At 39.3% G+C, this 19222-nt stretch overlaps 1 protein-coding gene across 4 annotated transcripts; it reads left to right on the forward strand.

The window, feature by feature from the left end:
* The first annotated feature begins 136 nt into the window (after positions 1–136).
* On the forward strand, positions 137–9910 carry LOC125711309 (protein IWS1 homolog A). 4 transcript variants are annotated; one of them, XM_048980100.1, is made up of 17 exons: positions 137–520; positions 792–880; positions 1078–1567; positions 2044–2103; positions 2223–2424; positions 2642–2699; positions 2982–3094; positions 3650–3800; positions 4518–4600; positions 4676–4805; positions 4893–5010; positions 5224–5335; positions 5526–5591; positions 7300–7356; positions 7584–7695; positions 7886–8034; positions 9577–9702. In XM_048980100.1, the coding sequence occupies exons 1-16, from the start codon at positions 481–483 to the stop codon at positions 8009–8011; spliced, it is 2007 nt and encodes a 668-aa protein (XP_048836057.1). In that variant the 5' UTR covers positions 137–480; the 3' UTR covers positions 8012–8034; positions 9577–9702. The 4 variants fall into 4 exon arrangements, with proteins under 4 accessions (XP_048836057.1, XP_048836056.1, XP_048836058.1 ...); XM_048980099.1 differs by lacking the exon at positions 7886–8034 and having other exon boundaries at positions 9577–9910; XM_048980101.1 differs by lacking the exons at positions 5526–5591; positions 7886–8034 and having other exon boundaries at positions 9577–9910.
* Positions 9911–19222: the final 9312 nt, after the last annotated feature.

Here is a 19222-nt window from a genome sequence, read left to right on the forward strand (position 1 = left end):
AAATATTTATTCCAGAAACTTTTGGTAGAAAATATAATACTCATTTTACATAAATTTAAAAAAGTGTTGCGTTGCTGATGCGCGACACGATGAGTATCACGTCATAGGAAAGCGCGTAAAAGTCACACATGCGTAGAAGGAACTTAGTTGCCATTTTGTGAATGCGGACATTACATCGGAAATAATGATGTTGTCGTGCAATTCGCTTATAATTTAAAATATTCGAGCTTATTTATTTTACACACCGTTTTTTATTTTAGTTTTTAATTTTAACGGTTTGAACTTTTTTCTTCTCTAGCCTTAAGAGGCCTGGCTCTCACGACCTCTGCATTGTTTTGGTTACCAGTGAATCAGCTGGTCGTTGTTTTGTGGTTTTCAGGGTTGTTAGAGATTACAACCTATATTGTAATATTATTCAGCCACGTTCCAGCAACGCGGGTACCTTAAACTTCACAAAGCTTCACAAAGCTGAAAGACCGGATGGATGGAGAAGAGGAATTCTTTTCCGGAGCCCGTTCAGGTAGTATAATGGGTGTTTCAGGCTAATTTTATTATTAAAAATAACGTGGTTTTACGTAAAACAAAATAACTGCATTGGGTAGTTGGATAAATGATTATGTACGTATTATTTAGTATTAGTATTAGTATTTGTTCACGATGTGTGTTGCTTTGACAACCAGAAATCAAAAGTATAGTGCTTAGCAAGTGTGGCTATCTAGCATGGTGATAATGGTGATCGTAACAGTATTATTCTAGCAGAGCGCATGTTCGTCACCGCCATGTGTTTGCAGATGATGGCGGCGGCACCCCTGTACAGGACGAGCTCGCGCCCGAATCCCTCGACGAAGATGACGTGAACAGTGTCGTACGTCGTTTCGAGGTGGTGTCTTTCTCCTTATGGATTGTAATATATTATTACACGTATATACATTATGCGAATTTTCCCAGTTTGTGTTCCGATAAAGTGTTATTAATTGGAATCGATTGACAATTTTAAGATCCTGAATTAGCTTAGAAATACCTTAGTCGGTATATGCCTTTAATGTTAAACAATGTAAACTTTTACCCCTTCAATAGGATGAAGATTGTGAGGCAGAAGAAGAAGCCCATGATAACCAATTTAATGATGAGCACATTATGCAAAATGAATATGATCTCGGGCAGGGCGACAGCGACTCTGAGAATGGTCTACATGACAGTCACTTGGAACAGGGTGTTTCCAGACCTACTGCCAGTGACAGAAATGAGGTGGACCTCCTGAAAACAAGGGGGAGCTCTGAACACAATGAGTCAAAGCAGCATGTTAATGACAATGATGCCGAGGAGCAAATGTCAGTCCAGAGAGGCCAGTCTGGGGACACTGACTCTGAAACTGAGGCTAGAAAACAGAATATTGAGATTGGATCTGATGACAGGATGGTTGGGAGAGGCAAAGGTAAACGTAAGGCCATCATAGAGTCCGATAGTGAGGACGATGAAATTCTGAAGCAGCCTACAGGGAGGAACCAAAAGGAGAATAACGAGCTGGAGCAGTTGGAAGAAAGTGATGACAGGAAAGAAAAACCAGGTAGTTAGACTCTGTACAAACTTAGTGTCTGTAGTCTGTCTGTGCTTATGGTTAACTTAATATAAATACATCCATTTTAAGCATTTTGTGTTAAATTAGACATTTGTTACTCGTGGATGTAAGTATATCCCTTTTTTGTTAATTTTTTTGCTTGTACAAGACTTAAAATTATAAAGCAACATGGGTATTAAAGGTATTTTAGTCAGCAACAAATTAAAAGTATAAAAAAAACACAAACAACAAAATCTTGTTGATCTCATCTAGATGTATTAAATAGTTCTCTTGCCAGCCATAGTTATGCACTTTACACAGTAGCACACCTTAGTTTTACCTTGGTATGTGATAGTCATTCCGATCTTCAATATTAGTGTCCTGCGAGGTGCTTTAAAAATCACTGTCTGTAAATGTAACACACAAATCTTACAATCTAAATATCCATGTGCTGGGTCACATTGAATGCCATATTTTCTTTTTAGTGAAAAGAAAGAAAGCTATTCTTTCTGACAGCGAGGATGAAGAGCATGAGAAAAAGCCAAGTGAGTTTGTTGGCATGCATGGAATAGCACATTTTGTTTTCCACCTACAAAGATTAGTGTTCTTTTCCTCACAAGATTTGGTCTAAATCCTTGCTCTTTGGGTTTTTTTCATGTTTTAGTGGAGAAGGAAAGCCTACTGTTGGATGGTGAAATCTCAGCCAGTGATGGAGGTTTGCAGTCATCTGAAAAATCTATGGCAGCCAAACTGCAGGAGCTGGGATCTGATAGTGAGGAAGATGAGGATGGAAAGAGAACTGAATTTGGAAAAAAAGACCAGAAAAACTTGTTTGGCTCTGACAGTGACTCGGTTGATGAGGAAGAGTAAGTCAGTGTTTGTCCTGTGTTATTCATTTTATAGCAATTAAAATGTATAATTTTGTAATTGGATAATGTTTAAAAGGAAAAAAATATATACTAAAACAGATTTCACAGAATTGTGGTCTTTCAGTTGTTGTTTAGCAAATACGGATGGGTTTACTTGTGTATAAACCATGCATTTTACTATCAAGTCCACACATTGGATTTTGCATTTTCACAGGAAGATGATTGCAGATATCTTTGGAGAGTCGGGGGATGAGGAGGAAGAAGAGTTTACGGTATTTGTGCTCATTTGTTTTATATCCATCAATCTTTTAGAGCCACTCATCCAGGGCAGGTTGTAATTAGGTACAGTTACGGGCATTGTCCACCCTGGATGCAATACTGGTCCATTGCACAGTGCACACTCTGAGCAAGCAAATGACTGTATGTCAGTTGGTGAAGTACACAAAATAAAAGGGAGAATGTGTGCATACTAATTAAGGGACAAGGATGAAAGCCACAACCCGAATATGTCTGTCTGGTGGTAAATCCAACCTTATGGTGGCACGTTTTTGTAGGGCTTCAACCAAGAAGACTTGGAAGAAGAGAAGAGTCAATCAGGAGTTTCATCAGAAAAAGCAGCAGTTGAGGATTCTGACTCTGATGGTGCAATGGGAGGAGGGGACAAAGAGTAAGTGTGTCTGAGGCATGTTCACATCAGACTGGATTGAAATATTTATAGCAAAGTTATGATTTGCACATTCTTAATAATAGGATTGCACACTTAGTTTTGCTTTGCAGTACAAGCTATCAAGCATTACTACTATTAATACTTTTGAAGATCTGTGCACATTAATGGGAAAGATGGAAAGGAAAATAAATACGTGCCATTTTTGTATTATGCAGAACTGTACATTTTAAAATGAAAGCTGTAGTTTACCCAAAATGTATCTGGTGATCGTTTTCGATGGTTTTTCCAAAATATATAATTTTTTAAATATTATTTTATATATATAATTATATATATAAAACAAACAGCCTACGGCTACAACCATTGTGTCTTTTTTTTAGAGAGAATAACATCATTTAGCTGAAATAATTACCCTATAAACTTCTGGCCCTTTTCTAAAAATTTTGTCTGTTTAGGGGGTTACCTTACACTACCATCTCTTTGTGTATAATTGTAAGTGTAGTATAACTGACTACATTGTAGTTCAAAATAAACATTTGATGTTTTCTTCTCCAGTGCTAGCTTTGTTTCAGATTTTGACATGATGCTGGCCAGGAAGAAAGCACAAAGTGGCAAGCGAAGGCGGAACCGTGATGGGGGAACTTTCATCAGTGATGCTGATGATGTGGTCAGTGCCATGATCACCAAGATGACAGAGGCAGCTGAGGTGTGTGCCTTTGATCCTAACCTCTCAAACAGTCGTTTGTCTTATCTATTAAATGTGAAATTCTTTCTTTGAAGCAGTATAGGTTTAGTTCCTCAGTCCCTGGTATTGCTGTTATCTCGGGTTTTCAGCAGTCTTTCAGTTTATGATCCTTAACCCTTTAATTGGTGTCATTGTATCTCACCTACACAGCAGAATTCTGTATGTTTTTTTGTACAATTGAAATATTAGTTTATGAAATGGTATATTTAACTTGATATAATGTAAATGTTCATTAGAGATCACTTTGAAATCTCTTTTATATACAGTCATACTGCATAACAATATTTTGGTCAGTGATGAACATTTATGATTGTGGTTCCATAAGATTATAACAGAGCTTAGTGACATGGTAGTGCAGCGCATTACTCACAATGTTTCTGGTGTTGCTGGTGTAAACAAATCTGCTGCGCTGCCAGTCAGGTAAATGTTTAGCACATAAGCAACTGTTACTGATTTATTTGATACTGTACTTTAGTTATTTCAGAGTACTCTTCCTACTTTTTTAAAGTTTACTATAGCCTAAGTGTGTTAGGCTATAAGTTCTTGGTTTGTGTAAATACACTTTATGATGTTCACACAATGACTAAGTCGCCTAACAGCACGTTTCTCAGGATGTATCACTGTTGTTAAGCAATACATGACTGCATTTACTATACTTCATGTATCTTGTGTTTACAGGAAGATAGGACATTGAACAGTCAGAAGAAGCCAGCCCTAAAAAAGCTTACCTTGCTACCTACTGTGGTAATGCACCTGAAGAAGTAAGGTTCTTCTTGATTAAAATTATTAATCAACAGTTATGGGCTGAATCTGAAGCAGTGAGTGTTTTCTTTCAGGCAAGATTTGAAGGAAACATTCATAGACAGTGGTGTGATGACCGCCATTAAAGAATGGATCAGCCCTTTGCCAGACAAGAGCCTTCCAGCCCTCAAGATAAGAGAGGAGCTTCTAAAGATTTTACAGGAAGTCAGTACAAGGGGCAGTGTGTTGGGCTTCCTTGTTTGAGGGTTTACAAAGTTTGTACACTGTTATCTGAAAACCTTTCTTTTTCAGCTACCTAGTGTGAGTCAAGAGACTCTGAAGCACAGTGGAATTGGTCGGGCTGTCATGTTCCTGTACAAACATCCCAAGGAGTCTAGACCTAACAAGGATCTTGCTCTTAAACTCATCAGTAAGGGTCAATATTGAAAAATTTCAAGTCTTAATCCGTACTCTCAATGCATTATTTTATACTGGAAGTGAATGAACCTAAATTTCTATTTCTGAAATCGATGACAACATCCAAGGCAGCTCTAATTTCATATCATTTACTGAAACTCCACCTTTAGTAAAGAGGTTTTTGTGCATGAGAACACCTGGTGTAATCTACATGTTATGTCTTTAGATGAATGGTCACGCCCAATCTTCGGCTTAACTTCCAACTACAAAGGTATGACTAGAGAGGAACGGCAGCAAAGAGATCTCGACCAGCAGATGCCTCCTCGTCGACATCTTGGGTAAATTCCTTGCACAAGTGCTCCTTCCCCAGTTTTTTCTTCCGCTTCATTTTATAGTTTGTTCTGAAATTAAACTGAATAATAAAAACCAATCTATCTTTAGCTTTTGCCTTCCCTGTTGTACTCCTGCTCCTTTTTTGAATTCCTTCTTCCCATTGCTTTTGCTGTACCTCACTTATCCTCTCTTCAGTCTTCAAAATGAGCAGCCGAAGGTTGAAAAAGCACAGGAGGCAGATGTGTTCTCCTCCCCACCCAGGTTTTGTGTGATTGCATGGTGTTTTATGTAATTCATCCCAAATTCTGAATGGTTGCATGTAGATCTCAGATTTGGCCAACGTGCATTTTGTTGTGAGAAATGTTTAATTAAAGATTTAAGGTTTTTCAGCCTTTACTATTGCATGGGGGGGGGGGGGATAACTGTTAGATATATTTTTGTTCCATGGAAAGGAAAATGTTAGTGTGCTTGCTATATATTGTATTTACCATCCTGAACACACATTCACTCACATTACATTGCAGTTTCTGTATTATGGAATATAAGAACAAAACTTCATAGACGTGTGTTGATTGTTTTGATCCAAGATCAAACAGTTTGTTAAAGTATTCTGCTGAAGAACAAAACATTTAATTATATTGGTATATATTATAGGTACAAATTGACTTTGCATTGTAATTTTAAATTATCTGAGGCATGATTGCGTTCAGTGTGTTGAATGAAGTTTATAGTGGTATAATTGTGGATATGGTGGTTGACTTTTTGTCATTCAGTACTCGGCATTCTTACTGGATAGATGTAGGATTGTGACAAACCAATATATTTACATTTATGAACTACATACCATGCAGAGGCATGTAGGCATAGACTGTCAGATCTATGAAGCATTTATCGAAGAACGGTATTCTATAGAATTGTTTTAATAAAAACGTGGAAGTTGGTCTTTTAATTCTATATAAATTATGGCACATTGAGTTGACTCAAGGGATGCATATATACACAACTCATTCTTTGCTTTTTTAATATGTTGTTTTGTGTATTGCTGTACGAACACAGGAACATTTGTCTAAACCACATTTTTAAAGTTTTGTTTTCAGGGGAGCTCTGCACAATTTGCCTAGTTTCCTGTTTTCTCCGTGTGTGTGTGTGTGTGAGACAGACAGACAGAGAGAGAAAATCAATCTTCATTGTGTATAGGGTTTATCCTGTTTTATTTGCTTCCTCAAATTCATTATGAATGACCAAAAACATATTAACACCAAACTCGTACTGCTGATTGACAACCAAATGTATCATTGTTTACCTGTTCTGAAATCAATTTTGAATTATTTTGGAATTCTGAGATATGGCAGATAAGTATATGATAAATTATTAAAAATTGTATTTGAAGACCGGCTAATAGTTGAGCAGAACAGAGCCAGTGTTTTAAACTCTGCAATTCCAGTAAATTGGAAATGGTAAAATTTCAGAACTAGATATATGCCATATAATAAGGTGATTTCTTTATTATGCATTTTAGCTGTGATATGCTTAGCTTCAATATGTTTGACCTGCACATTGATTTAACTATATAACTTGACTTATAACTACTTGTAAATCCAGGTCTTACTGCTTTTTTACTGTAAAGGAGAAAGAAAATGTCTTCTAGGTGCAAAATTATTGTAATGCCTTGATGTTATAAGTACATGTACTGTGCAAAATTTGATATGTAGGACCCTGTTTCACAAAGCAGGATTTCTTGCATAGCCGGATAACTTGTCAGGTTTAAGGTAGTCTGGGCTGAATGTAAGTGAATGAAAATGAAGTCCATTTAGCCCAGACTACCTTAAACCCAACAAGTCATCCGCCTAAGCAAGAGATCCTGTTTTGTGAAACGCATGCTGTTTCCTCTATGTATGCATATGCACTCAATACCTAGAGATGGTGACTTTTTTCAGTGGTTGTTTAATCACTTGTCCTTTCTCCACAGTTCGGGGGGACAGACACCACGCAGAGACCTTGAGAAAGTGTTAACTGGGGAGGAAAAGTGCGTATGCGTTAGTCTCTTTTTATTGATGTTCCTGTTTATGTAGTGCAAGCTAAAACCCTGAGTTCCTTTAAATCAGAGCTAGATAAGATTTTAACAACTCTGAGCTGTTAGTTCAGTTCTCCCCAGATGAGCTTGATGGGCCGAATGGCTTCCTCTCGTCTCTAAATTTCTTATGATGCGTATCTTAAGTTGAAAAGTTAATAGCAGGTCTCTTCGCACCCCAGGGCACTCCGACCTGGTGATCCAGGGTTTTGTGCCCGTGCGAGGGTACCAATGCCATCAAATAAAGACTACGTAGTTCGCCCGAAGTGGAATGTGGATGTAGAAGCTAATCGGGTAAGTTTCCAGATCACTAAATAGTAGGCACATTTGGGGGGATTCATGCAGTTTTTCCCCCTAAACATAAAAATTGTGGAGCATATTAAGTTTTAAGAAGGTGCATTATGTTTCTGTGATAGTCACTGCTGTTGTTAAGCTTGCTCTTTGTATTATGATGGTGCAGCTGAGGTCTGGTTGGTTCCAATAGATGGGCTTAAGAAAGGGGATAAACAGATTGGAGAAGCACAAGCGTCGCATTGCAGAACAAAGAAAACTGTGCAAACTTCAGGGTGCTGTCAAGATCAGTGTGGAAGGCAATCGAATGCCCCTGTAGCATCAGGGTGTCTACATGGGGCCGTAAGTGGCACTGCATGTTTTTGACCTGGAAATGATACACTGACAGCCTAAGCATGTTCATCTCTAATATAATTATTCAGTCAAACATAGAGAAGACTAACAGAATCTTGGATTTAGTTTAGCAGCAGTACTGCTCTGCTTACCTATTTTGCTGAGAAATGGAAGATAATCAGTCTTTAGAGCCACTTAACCTTTGAGCACAGTATTTTATGGTTGACTTTGATGAGGGTGTATCAAATAATAATTTACAATCCAAAGTGATGTACAAGTGTAGTTTATAGAGTAGGATCACCCAGCTCCTGGAGCAATGGGGATTAAGGGCCTTGCCCAGGGGCCCAAAGGTGAAGTCACTCTGCCAGCTACAGGATTTGTTCCTTCTAGCAACAGGTCATTGCTGGATATATATACAAGGTTCCATATTGTTTACTGTTGCTTTCTAACCTTTGTCATGGATCTTCTGCATTTCTAGTTTAAAATTTAGTGTTTTAAGCTGAGCCACTGATTTAATCCTCTGGAGTCGACTGCATTGTCGGCGATGCCGCGCATCTTTCTCATGTAATTCAATAACTTCAATAACATGTGTTCATAACTCCCTGAAATCGTATTGAACATGAAAAAAATGCTGACTAAATCCGTAATCTGTCTTCTTTTCAAAACGTCAATTGTCAGAAGTACTAAAGTTTTTACAATTAGGTTAAATCGGCAAAAAAGTAAACCATGTCACCTTACTTTGTTTTACCTGCATTGGGGGCGTGTAGTGCCGCGCTCACCTGATGATCGCTATTTGCATTCTAAATAGCAGAATTTCCGCGTATTCAAATCGCATTTGCATGGTAATTTGATGGACAATGCAACGGTGAAACGCAATCCAGATACATCCCCATCAGCGCCATAAAAAGGAGGGGGGTGTGGCCAGGTGTGAATGGCTCATGCATACACATGAAAGTTGCTACTTATTCAATGAAAGAAGGCCAGAAAGAGTGACATGAGTTAGGTTTCTCTTGTTTATTTATCCAACTGAATGTTGTAACTACACCATTTAGTCATCAATATGTAGCCAAGACTTTGGTGATCAGATATCTGGGATCCAAACAGACTGCTACAATTGCTTACTATGTATTTTCAAAATGTTTCTGCAAGTGTTCCAAACTGCATTTTGCAATGTCTATACTTTGATGTCAAATTACAAACTTCACATAAATCTGACATATTTACAAAGTACACTGATTAAGATAAGTGTAATGCCATAAGAAATAATTCATTTGCAATGAATTAAGTTTGATATTGAATGAAATGTGTAACCATGCCCCAGTCAATGAAAGTGTGTTCTTTACCCCTAGATCCGAGAGGGTTAATACCAGAGAACAGCTTTTTGAGTGTGTGTGATGTGTGACAGACACACTTTGACACGAATGGTTATCGGAAGGATTTCTTTGTTTTTAGTTTCTTGAACTTTATCAACACAAACATTTTTTAAAACTAAATTGTCTGTAAAGTTTACTTTAGTGGAACAATATTTGTTATTCTGTCTCTGTCTCTAAGGGCCCAATGAAGAGAGGTCTGTCACGTGTGGACAAGCAGATGCGCCGTTTTGCTGACATAAAACGGCTGACAAAAACTGGTCATGCAGTTAAGATAAGTGTAGAGGGAAATAGGATGCCTCTCTGATTTTATTTTACTTTTTTTTTTTTTTTTTTAAATAAAAGGGAAAAAAAACATCTGAATCATTTGCTTTCATCAGACCTACCGGTCCAGCCTGAGTTGATTTGAAGCTTCCGAGGCTGGAATTGGGCTCAAAATGCCCCCCCCCCCCCCACTCTTGCCATTTGTCCGATACAATCAAGTTGTACAAAATAAAAAATTCATGTTTCCAAAATTTACTGCTGCAAATTTTTATTTCATAATTGTGGACATTTTCAAAATGGGTAGACATGGCATTTTGTAGCTAAGCAGAATTTATCTACCAATAGTTTAACCTTTTAAATAAGTTGTTGGTGCTGCTGTAAGTTGTGCCAACAAAACACTTGTATTTCTCTAGGAATCCAAAATATTTCCATACAGAGGAAGACAAATGTCTTTCAATGACTAATTCCTGTTCTCTTTTCTCCTCTTCATTCATTTTTGTTAAATATTAACATAGGCACTCCTATGGGTGCGTCCCAGCAAGGATAAAAATTATGAATGCCACACACAGTTTACACAAAAGCAGTAAACTTTAGCAGTAAACAGTGGCAGTAAACTTTACAATGATTTGTTAACATATACTGGATAATCATTAAAATCGCAAAGCCTGCTAAGTTGTTTCTTAGGAGTAAAAAAAAAGAAAAAGTTTTAGCATAACTTGATGGTGTCAGCCCAATTGATTATGCCAGTTCTTGCAGTATATAGGACATGAAAGCTGGTACATCAGTATATTTAATGTTGTAGTCCACCATTGAAAAGTACAGTCCATATATAGCCTTGCATGCATCATTAGGTAGGCCACCTCAGTTTAACCACCAAAAAAACAGAATCATGCAACTTCATACAGTCAGGACCATAAATATTTGGACAGAGACATTTTTTCAATTTTTAAGTTCTGTACATTACCACAATAACTTTTAAAAGAAATAGGTCAGATGCAGTTGAAATGCAGACTTTCAGCTTTAATTCAGTGGGTAGAACAGCAAAATTGCATAAAAATGTGGGGAACAAACGTTATTTTTCTACACAATCCCCTCCTATCAGGGGCTCATAAGTATTTGGACAAATTAATATAACTGCAAATAAAATTTTCAATTCTAATATTTAGTTGAAAACCCTTTGCAGGCAATTATTGCCTGAAGTCTTGATCTCATGGACATGACCAGATGCTGGGGTTCCTCCTTTTTAAAGCTCTACCTGGCTTTTACTACAGCAGCTGTCAGTTGCTGTTTGTTTGAGGGTCTTTCTGTCTGTAGTTTAGTCTTTAGCAAGTGAAATGCATGCTCAAAGGGGTTGAGATCAGGTGACTGACTTGGCCATTCGAGATTGCTTGATATTCTACTTCTTTGCTTTAATAAAGTCCTGGGTTGCTTTTGCTGTGTGTTTTGGGTCATTGTCCATCTGTATTATGAAACACCGGCAAATCAATTTGGCTGGATTTCAGCAGACATGATGTCTCTGAACACCTCAGCATTCATTCGGCTGCTTCCATCCTGTGTCACATCATCAAGAAACGCTAAAGACCCAGTGCCACTGGCAGCCATGCACGCCCAAGCCATCACACTGCCTCCACCATGTTTTACAGATGATGTAGTGTTCTTTGGATCATAAGCTGTTCCATATTTTCTCCATACTTTTTTCTTTCCACCATTCTGAAACAGGTTTATCTTGGTTTCATCTGTCTAAAGAATGCTGTTCCAGAACTGTGCTGGCTTTCTTAGATGTTATTTGCAAAGTCCAGTCTAGCCTTTCTATTCTTAAAGCTTATGAGTTGCTTGCATTTTGCAGTGAAGCCTCTGTATTTGCTTTCATGCAGTCTTCTCTTTATGGTAGACTTGGAATATGATACGCCTACCTCCTGAAGAGTGTAGTTGGCTGTTACGAAGGGGGTTCTCTTCATCGTGGAAATGGTTTTGCGATCATCCACCACTCTTGTAGTCCATGGACGTCCAGACCTTTTTGTGTTGCTGAGTTCACCAATGCTTGCTTTCTTTCTCAGGATGTACCAAACTGTGGATTTTATCATTCCTAATGTTGTGGCAATTTCTCGAATAGTTTTTTTTTTTTCTGTTTTCGCAGCCTCAGGATGGCCTGCTTCACATGAATACTGAGTTCCTTTCACTGCATGTTATATGTTCATACCTCAATCTTCCAAATGCAAGCAAGACACCTCAAATCAACTCCAGTGTTTTATCTGCTTGATTGATAATGAAAGAATGAAGGAATTGCCTACATCTGTTCATGAAATAGCTTTTAAGTGAATTGTCCAATTACTTTTGCCCCCATTAAAGAGAGGGTGGCACATGTTAATGAGCTGAAACTCCTAAACCCTTCATCCAGTTTGAATGTGGATAACCTAAAATTAAATCTGAGAGTCTGCACTTTATGTCCATGCCCATTGTATAGCTTCAATTGCAATATTTTTTCAGTAAACTGGTAAAATAGTAAAACTTGTCAGTGTCCAAATATTTATAGTCCTGACTGTACATAGTATATGGTAAAGTAATCACTGCAGTTTACTGAGGTAGGTAGTTTAGGTAGCAGTAGAATTTTCTTGTGCAGTAGCTTACGTAAGTACTCAACAAACAGTAATATTGCCTTAGGATGTACTTTTTTGGTCTGGATGTCATCAAAGGACTTCCTTAGGACATCCAAATGGAAAGTGTTTTATTTTCTTCTCTCCATCCTGATGATGACTTTAAGGGATGTCTAGAGGACCTATTATAGACTTTTGGATAACACCCTCAGGACCAATTATGGACAATAAACCCATGCAAATGCCTTTTTCGTAAATAATATTTAACATTTTAGCAGTAATGCTAGGGACATAAATAAAAACCGGAGTACCCAAAGGAAACTCCACGACGACATGGGCAGAACATGCAAACTCTACACACATGTGATCCAGGTGGACACTCGAACCTGGGCCCCAGAGGTGTGAGGCAACAGTGCTAACCACTGCACCACCATGGCGCCCCATGGACAGAAATGAAGAATTGAAAGGTAGTGTACCCTCCACGTCCTCAGAAGCTAGGATGGTAGTGTCTGTCAGTACTAGTCATCAGAACAAAAGAGTCCCAATCCATAAAAGGCTGTCATAAAAGTCAAGGTATCTGAAGGAGGAACATGAAAATGAAGATACTCCAAATAAAACTGGAAATACATCTGAAGGAGGGAGATGCAGCTGTCTCAAATGTCACATAAATGCATGAATCTGGAATAAGCATTTTTTAAATTCAATCATGTTGGATATTTTGGGTGCTTAATATGCCAGACAAAATACACAGTTTTGTAGTAAATGAAGGTACTTCTGGATTGTCATCCTCTTATATCCTCATATTTCATGTAATTGTGAAGAAAAGTTCTTCCAGTGGTGATGGTGCAGTATGTGTTGTGGTATCTTGTGAAAGCACTGAACATGACATTCCAAACACCAAATATATGCTCAGCTAGACTCCTAGTGCCCATATGAGCCTGGTTGTAGTGCCTCTGTTCAATTGTTGTTAGGTGCAAATACGTTGTGTTGAAGAATAATTAAAGGGTGGGTTGATTATGGGGATTCTTGTTCTGTCCCTGGCCTTAGGCCAGGAGATATTGCTTGTTCTTCTGGACTCCTGAGAGGAAGTGTGCATGCTGGGAAGGGAACACGCTGTGAACCACTGCCAGTACAAACAACGTGTAACTAGGTAACTGCAGGTAATTAATTATATAATCATTATGTACACACTTAGTAAGCACAATTGGAGGACAGGAGAAGAAATCCGATCATGTTGATGAAGCTCTTGTAAGAGGGGTTGAAAAAGCATATAATGGGCACCTTTTTTGTTGGGTGTGCAAGCACCCAGGTTATGTGGAGTACTCTGTCACGCTAATTTGCATCACCGTACTAATAAAGAAGATTTTACCTCACCAACCCTGAGTTATGCACTTAATTATTTTTCTGCCTAATGTTAAGATACAGGATGGTCATTTGGAGATTTGGAGATCTTCCACAGGTGTAAACAAAAAATTCTTCTGAGCATACTCACTGTCACCATGCAATATCCCATTATGATCTCCTCTTTCCAACTGAGCATACACAGATGAGTTAAGGAAAATCTGGGAATCATGGGTTGCATCATTCCAAACTGTAACTGGGGAGCACATACACCTTGGACATTCTTGCAGTTCCTGTATTTCTCAACATCTCGAGCAACGTGATGTTTTTTGGGAATATGGGTTTTAGAACATAAGAAATTTACAAACTGGAGGAGGCCATTTGACCCATCATGTTTTATCAATGTAGCCTATGATTCCTGGGACGTTCCCATATTCGTAGAAATGTACCTTGTAGTTAGTCTGAGCTGTAGAGTCAGGGAAGTTTATGTAATGTCAATTCACAAATCTTTGTCAGTCACGTGTCTGCACTGTCTGACGTGCCCCCATGCGCCATTTTGAGTGTATCGCGGATGTAAACACATTTGGTTAACAAACTTAATATTTCATATTCAGTGTTTTTTCTCCACAAAAAATGCAACATTTTATGAAACTTTATTAGTAATAAGTTTCTGAATTTCAAAAATTACCAAAATGTTCATTACCAAAACACACCAGTCATTTAGGTGTTTAAGAAAGGAAAAAGTCAAGAACACCAGAGAAATGTCATTGGACATAACTTTATTGGTCAAATAGAAGTGGCAAGCAGAATACAGGCTCGGTATACAACAAGTTTATACAGATCCTTCCAGACATCATGTAAAACGTTAAAAACCGTGCTTGCAAATGTTTCTAAACTTTTTTTTTCCCTTGCCCTGTCTGGCAGCTTTAGCAAGCAGAATCATAGTCTGATTGCACTGCTGTGCCAAACATGTTTGCTTTACCATGAGGGGCTCCATAAACGCTGTATAGGCCCCTCATGTCGATTGATTTCTTTTTATTTTGTTTATATATTTATTAAGAATGAACAAAAGCAGTGAGAGTAAGTGAGAAAGATAAGTCAAGAACGATAGGAGTAAAGTAGAAAGCACAATCTCCAATTGCTGCATCTGTAAAGGAGAGGAAAGAAAAAACAGGCAAAAGATCAACAGCATCTGAAAGAAGTGCAGAAATGGATAAATACAAAAGTAAAGTAACAGCTATACAAATATACGAAATTGTGTGTGCTTGGCGGGGTGCATGCAAGTGTATGTACATGCGTGCTTAATTGTGTAGGCACGATGTGCGGGCTTGTGTGCGTGTGTTTTCAACATGGAATATACTAAATAGCAGGGGTGGGAGGCCACAACCACACCCCATGAGAGCCAGAGGTTGCTGGAGACAGGTCCGGGAGGCCCAGGACGTCCGCAGCCCCCGAAGAGCACAGAAGAGCCGGGGCCCCACTCCAGCCGGGGGAGGAGGGAGGCCCCAGACGCAGCCCCCACAGCTAAAAGGACATAAGCCCTAGTGAACTAGAGGCAACAGGCAGCCGACTCCGCGAGGGTGCGGCCGCTACTGTACGAGCCAAGGGCAGGGCCCCTAGAACCCCAAGCAGCTGGGGGCCAACCAGCTCCCAGTAGATAGCCCCGCCCACATTGGAGAGGCCTGAGCCCCCCCCGGGCCACTACCCCAAGGAAAGGAGCCAGAAACCATGCACAGGAGGCCAACCGTGCCCAGGACGGAGCAGCAAGCCCTGGACCCAGGCCCCCACCAGCCACACAGACACCCCGCAGACACACCTCTCAGTCATGCACATAGACCATACACACATCCCCACAACATACGCAGACACCCACACACAGAGACAAAAAGACATAAGCCCATCCACTCCGGACTGCCCTCCGACGTGCGGGAGAATGTATGAGACTCCCAGTGCCAGCCACGACCCCAGGGCGCCGCCAGCCGAGTGACCACCCTAGCCCCCCCATCTCCGGCAGGGAGCGGGGGTGTAGGAAGTCCCACTGACTCTTCTCCCCAATGCACGTGTGTGAAAGGTAGAGTGTTGCATGCGTGTGGCAATGTATGTGACTTTATGTGGTGTAGGAGGTGAGTATGACTGTTGAGAAACTAAGATGAATTTAAAATTGATGGGGAAAGCGCGGCGGAGCGCTGCTTGTGAACAGCTCTCCTCCACATCACTCCCCCATGAAGACCCTCAATGTATCTGGTGTGAGTAAATCTGAGGGGCGGCAGCAGCGCAGAGGCGAGTGAGACCACCAGCCTCTGAGTAGTGCCCCCACCCCCCAAGGCCCTGTCTGTATACTGATATTTGATGACTAGAGTGCAGTTAAAACAGGGGGAGGCAGAAGGCCACGCAGTACAGTGAATGAGCCCATGTAAAAGGCCCTCCCCACTTATACATGCAAGGCATAAGCCCACCCCGAGATCCTACATGTGTGCGTGGCATGTTGTTGAATGAGGGGGAGAGGAGCTGGGATTCATAAGACCAGGGGGCAGATTACTCACCCCCTGGCAAAAGAGAGCCAGCTAACCAAAAATATAGTATTTTTGAATTGCCTGAAATATCACTTCATTCGTGCGTAAACTTTTTGCCGACATATGCAAGTTTTTTTTTCTTCTGAAAAACACGTTGATGTGCTTTCATTAAGTGTATTTTATATTCGCTGTTTCACTTTACACAAATTAAAGGCTAATTCAGCTACTGTTGGATATAGCAGCCCAATAACAAACATCTGGCAAACAAATAAGGAGGTTTTTCATATGGGGCTGCATGTGTCTGTATGGAATAATATTCAGATTCATTATATATATTATATATATATATATTAAATCACATTTTATTTCAACTAGATTTATAAGACTTTTCTGTCTGTTTCTTGTTAGGAATCAGTGAAGAAGCACCTTTTGAAAAGGGTTCAGAATGTGACAACTCCCAAAAAGAAGCAGGGAGGCACCCCTGTAGGAAAGAGGCCTTGGAGGCTTAATTTTCAAAGCAACCAGGAGATATCCACTGAGGAGACTGATGAGTCTACCACCTCGACTATGGTCTCATAGGGATCACCACAGTCTAAATGCAGCACTCCAGAGGTGGAACATATGGATGGTAAGGACACAAATTGAAATGGTGGATAGTGTTTCCGAAAAAAAATAAACCTCCACTACTATATAAACAAAGACGACATGGTGTTAATATTCACACTACTTTTTAAAATGTAATTACTTAAGAACATAAGAAATTTACAAATGAGAGGAGGCCATTCGGCCCATCAAGCTCGTTTGGGGAGAACTTAACTAATAGCTCAGAGTTGTTAAAATCTTATCTAGCTCTGATTTAAAGGAATCCAGGGTTTTAGCTTGCGTTACACTAACAGGTAGACTGTTCCATACTCTAACTACACGCTGTGTAAAGAAGTGCTTCCTCAAATTCATTTTAAAATGTTCTCCCGCTAATTTCCTCTTATGGCCATGAGTGCTAGTATTTAAACTAATATTGAAGTAGACTGAACAGCATCCAGACCTGTTAGAATCTTATACACCTGGATTATGTGCCCCCTTAGTCTCCTTTGCAGATTCAGCTCAGCTAACCTATCCTAAACTGTTAAATTGTTTTATATTTTCTGGCATCAGAAACTACAGATGGTCTACAGAAGCAAGCAACTTTATAAAACAAGGTACCTAACAAGAAGGATGTTTCCCAGCCCCTGGTAAAGAAAGCAAGATGAGCTTTCATACACTCTGATGCTATTAAGGAGCAGGACAAACCTATCAGGATATTTCAAGCGTATCCTTGCTTCAGGAAACTTGATCTTGTAAACAAACGTTCATTTTAGATAGTTCTAGGGTGGGAACTTAAGTCTGTTTTCAAATGAACTATGATGTAGGAGTAACAAATTAGCCTGAAAATTAATGAATCCCGACTGAAAGATGTATTTATATTTCTTAATAGCATTACCTGCAATAATTTAAACATTTAAGTTTTACAGTAGTACTATACAGAGTTTTAAGTTCTTTAATACTGGCACTCTTTCTTTGACTTTGTGTGTCAGCTTATGAATCCGACGAATCTTTGATCAAGGGAACTCCTATTTAATTAGTAATCTGAAGAACCGCTGTGGGGCATTTTATGAAAAGGCACAGTTTTATGGAGTGTTCAAAAAGCTCACGAAACCACCACTGCTGGACAAAAGTAATTACTAGCTTTTTACTAATTAATACTTTGTTTTGTTTTCATTCCTCTTTGCACCTCCAAACCTGGGGCATGCAGACAGTCATTTACTGTAGGTCTTGTACTAATTATGGATATAAGTATCTCATACTAGGGTTGTCCTTAGTAGCATAAGGATTAAAAGTAATCAGTTATATCAGGCAATTATATGATGTTTAACATTGTTTCAATGTCAAATTTCCATGGTATCTATTGCAGTTACCTTAGACCAGGGGTATTCAACTAAAATTTAGAGGTTAGAGAAAATTTCTTGAAACAAAGGTCCGGAAGATCATAATGTCTGACTATTTAGTGTGAGATATATATATATAAACATTGCATTGCATATACTTCAGCATTAGTTCAAATACACGAACTCGTGGCCATAGGTGTAAATTAGCGGGAGAACATTTCAAACTGGATTTAAGGAAGCACTTCTTTACACAGCGCGTAGTCAGAGTATGGAATAGTCTTCCTGATAACGTAGTGCAAGCTGAATCCTTGGGTTCCTTTAAATCAGAGCTAGATAAGATTTTAACAAGTCTGAGCTATTAGTTAAGTTCTCCCCAAGCGAGCTTGATGGGCCGAATGGCCTCCTCTCGTTTGTATAGTTCTTATGTTATCAATACCTGACTGTTTCAGGTATTTAACCGTGTAAATACACTTTTTACGTAGGTAATTTTAGCTTTATAATGGAATATAGATTTGCCATAAGATTTCCTGTGTGAGTCTGAAAGCATATCATGCCAGATACATGACATTTGCCAACCCTGAAAATGTACATTTTTTGTTTTACCTGAGTTGATGTATATAATAAATAATATTACTTTATACAGTTGTTAAAAAGCTGAAACTTCAACGAACATGAAATCACCAATAAACTATGTCTATTTATGTCATATAATACATACTGTCTGAACTTTTCAGCTTTACAATTTCAGGACAGATCAGCCACTCTGTTACGAACATATTACGGCTTTTTGGTTGCGGTGTTAGGTTTGCTGCTGCTATTAACACTAATGGCACATTAGCGCAAAGAAAGGGCTGCATACGCAGAACTGCATCTTGCTTGGTGGTCAAAGGTGTTTGACGTTCATTGGCTTGGGAAACGGCGGTTCTAGTGCTAAACCACTACCAAAAAGACTACAAAAGTTGCGCCGGTTAAAATGTAAGCACCCTGTCAGGTTTTTAAATCATAACTTTCTGGTTTTGGAAAAGCCATTGACCCCCAGAGTCCAATTATCAAGGCACACTTCATGACGTGGCTGTTTCATTTGGATTTCATTTGGTCGACGCCCTGCCCAGGGAGGCCTCTGATTCAACAACGGACGCGTCGCCACATGAGCGTCCAGCACCGACGATGGACGACCCTCCTTGCGAGATCCC

This window comes from Brienomyrus brachyistius, chromosome 17 (assembly GCF_023856365.1).
Source record: "Brienomyrus brachyistius isolate T26 chromosome 17, BBRACH_0.4, whole genome shotgun sequence".
Taxonomy (NCBI): domain Eukaryota; kingdom Metazoa; phylum Chordata; class Actinopteri; order Osteoglossiformes; family Mormyridae; genus Brienomyrus; species Brienomyrus brachyistius.

Excerpts from the sequence above, each read along its gene's own strand:
- LOC125711309 (XM_048980099.1), top strand. The coding sequence starts at position 481 with ATGGATGGAGAAGAGGAATTCTTTTCCGGAGCCCGTTCAG. Across the intron at positions 2,104-2,222 it reads AGAGCATGAGAAAAAGCCAA|TGGAGAAGGAAAGCCTACTG; the intron begins GTGAGTTTGTTG and ends TTCATGTTTTAG. Across the intron at positions 7,696-9,576 it reads TGGATGTAGAAGCTAATCGG|GGCCCAATGAAGAGAGGTCT; the intron begins GTAAGTTTCCAG and ends TCTGTCTCTAAG.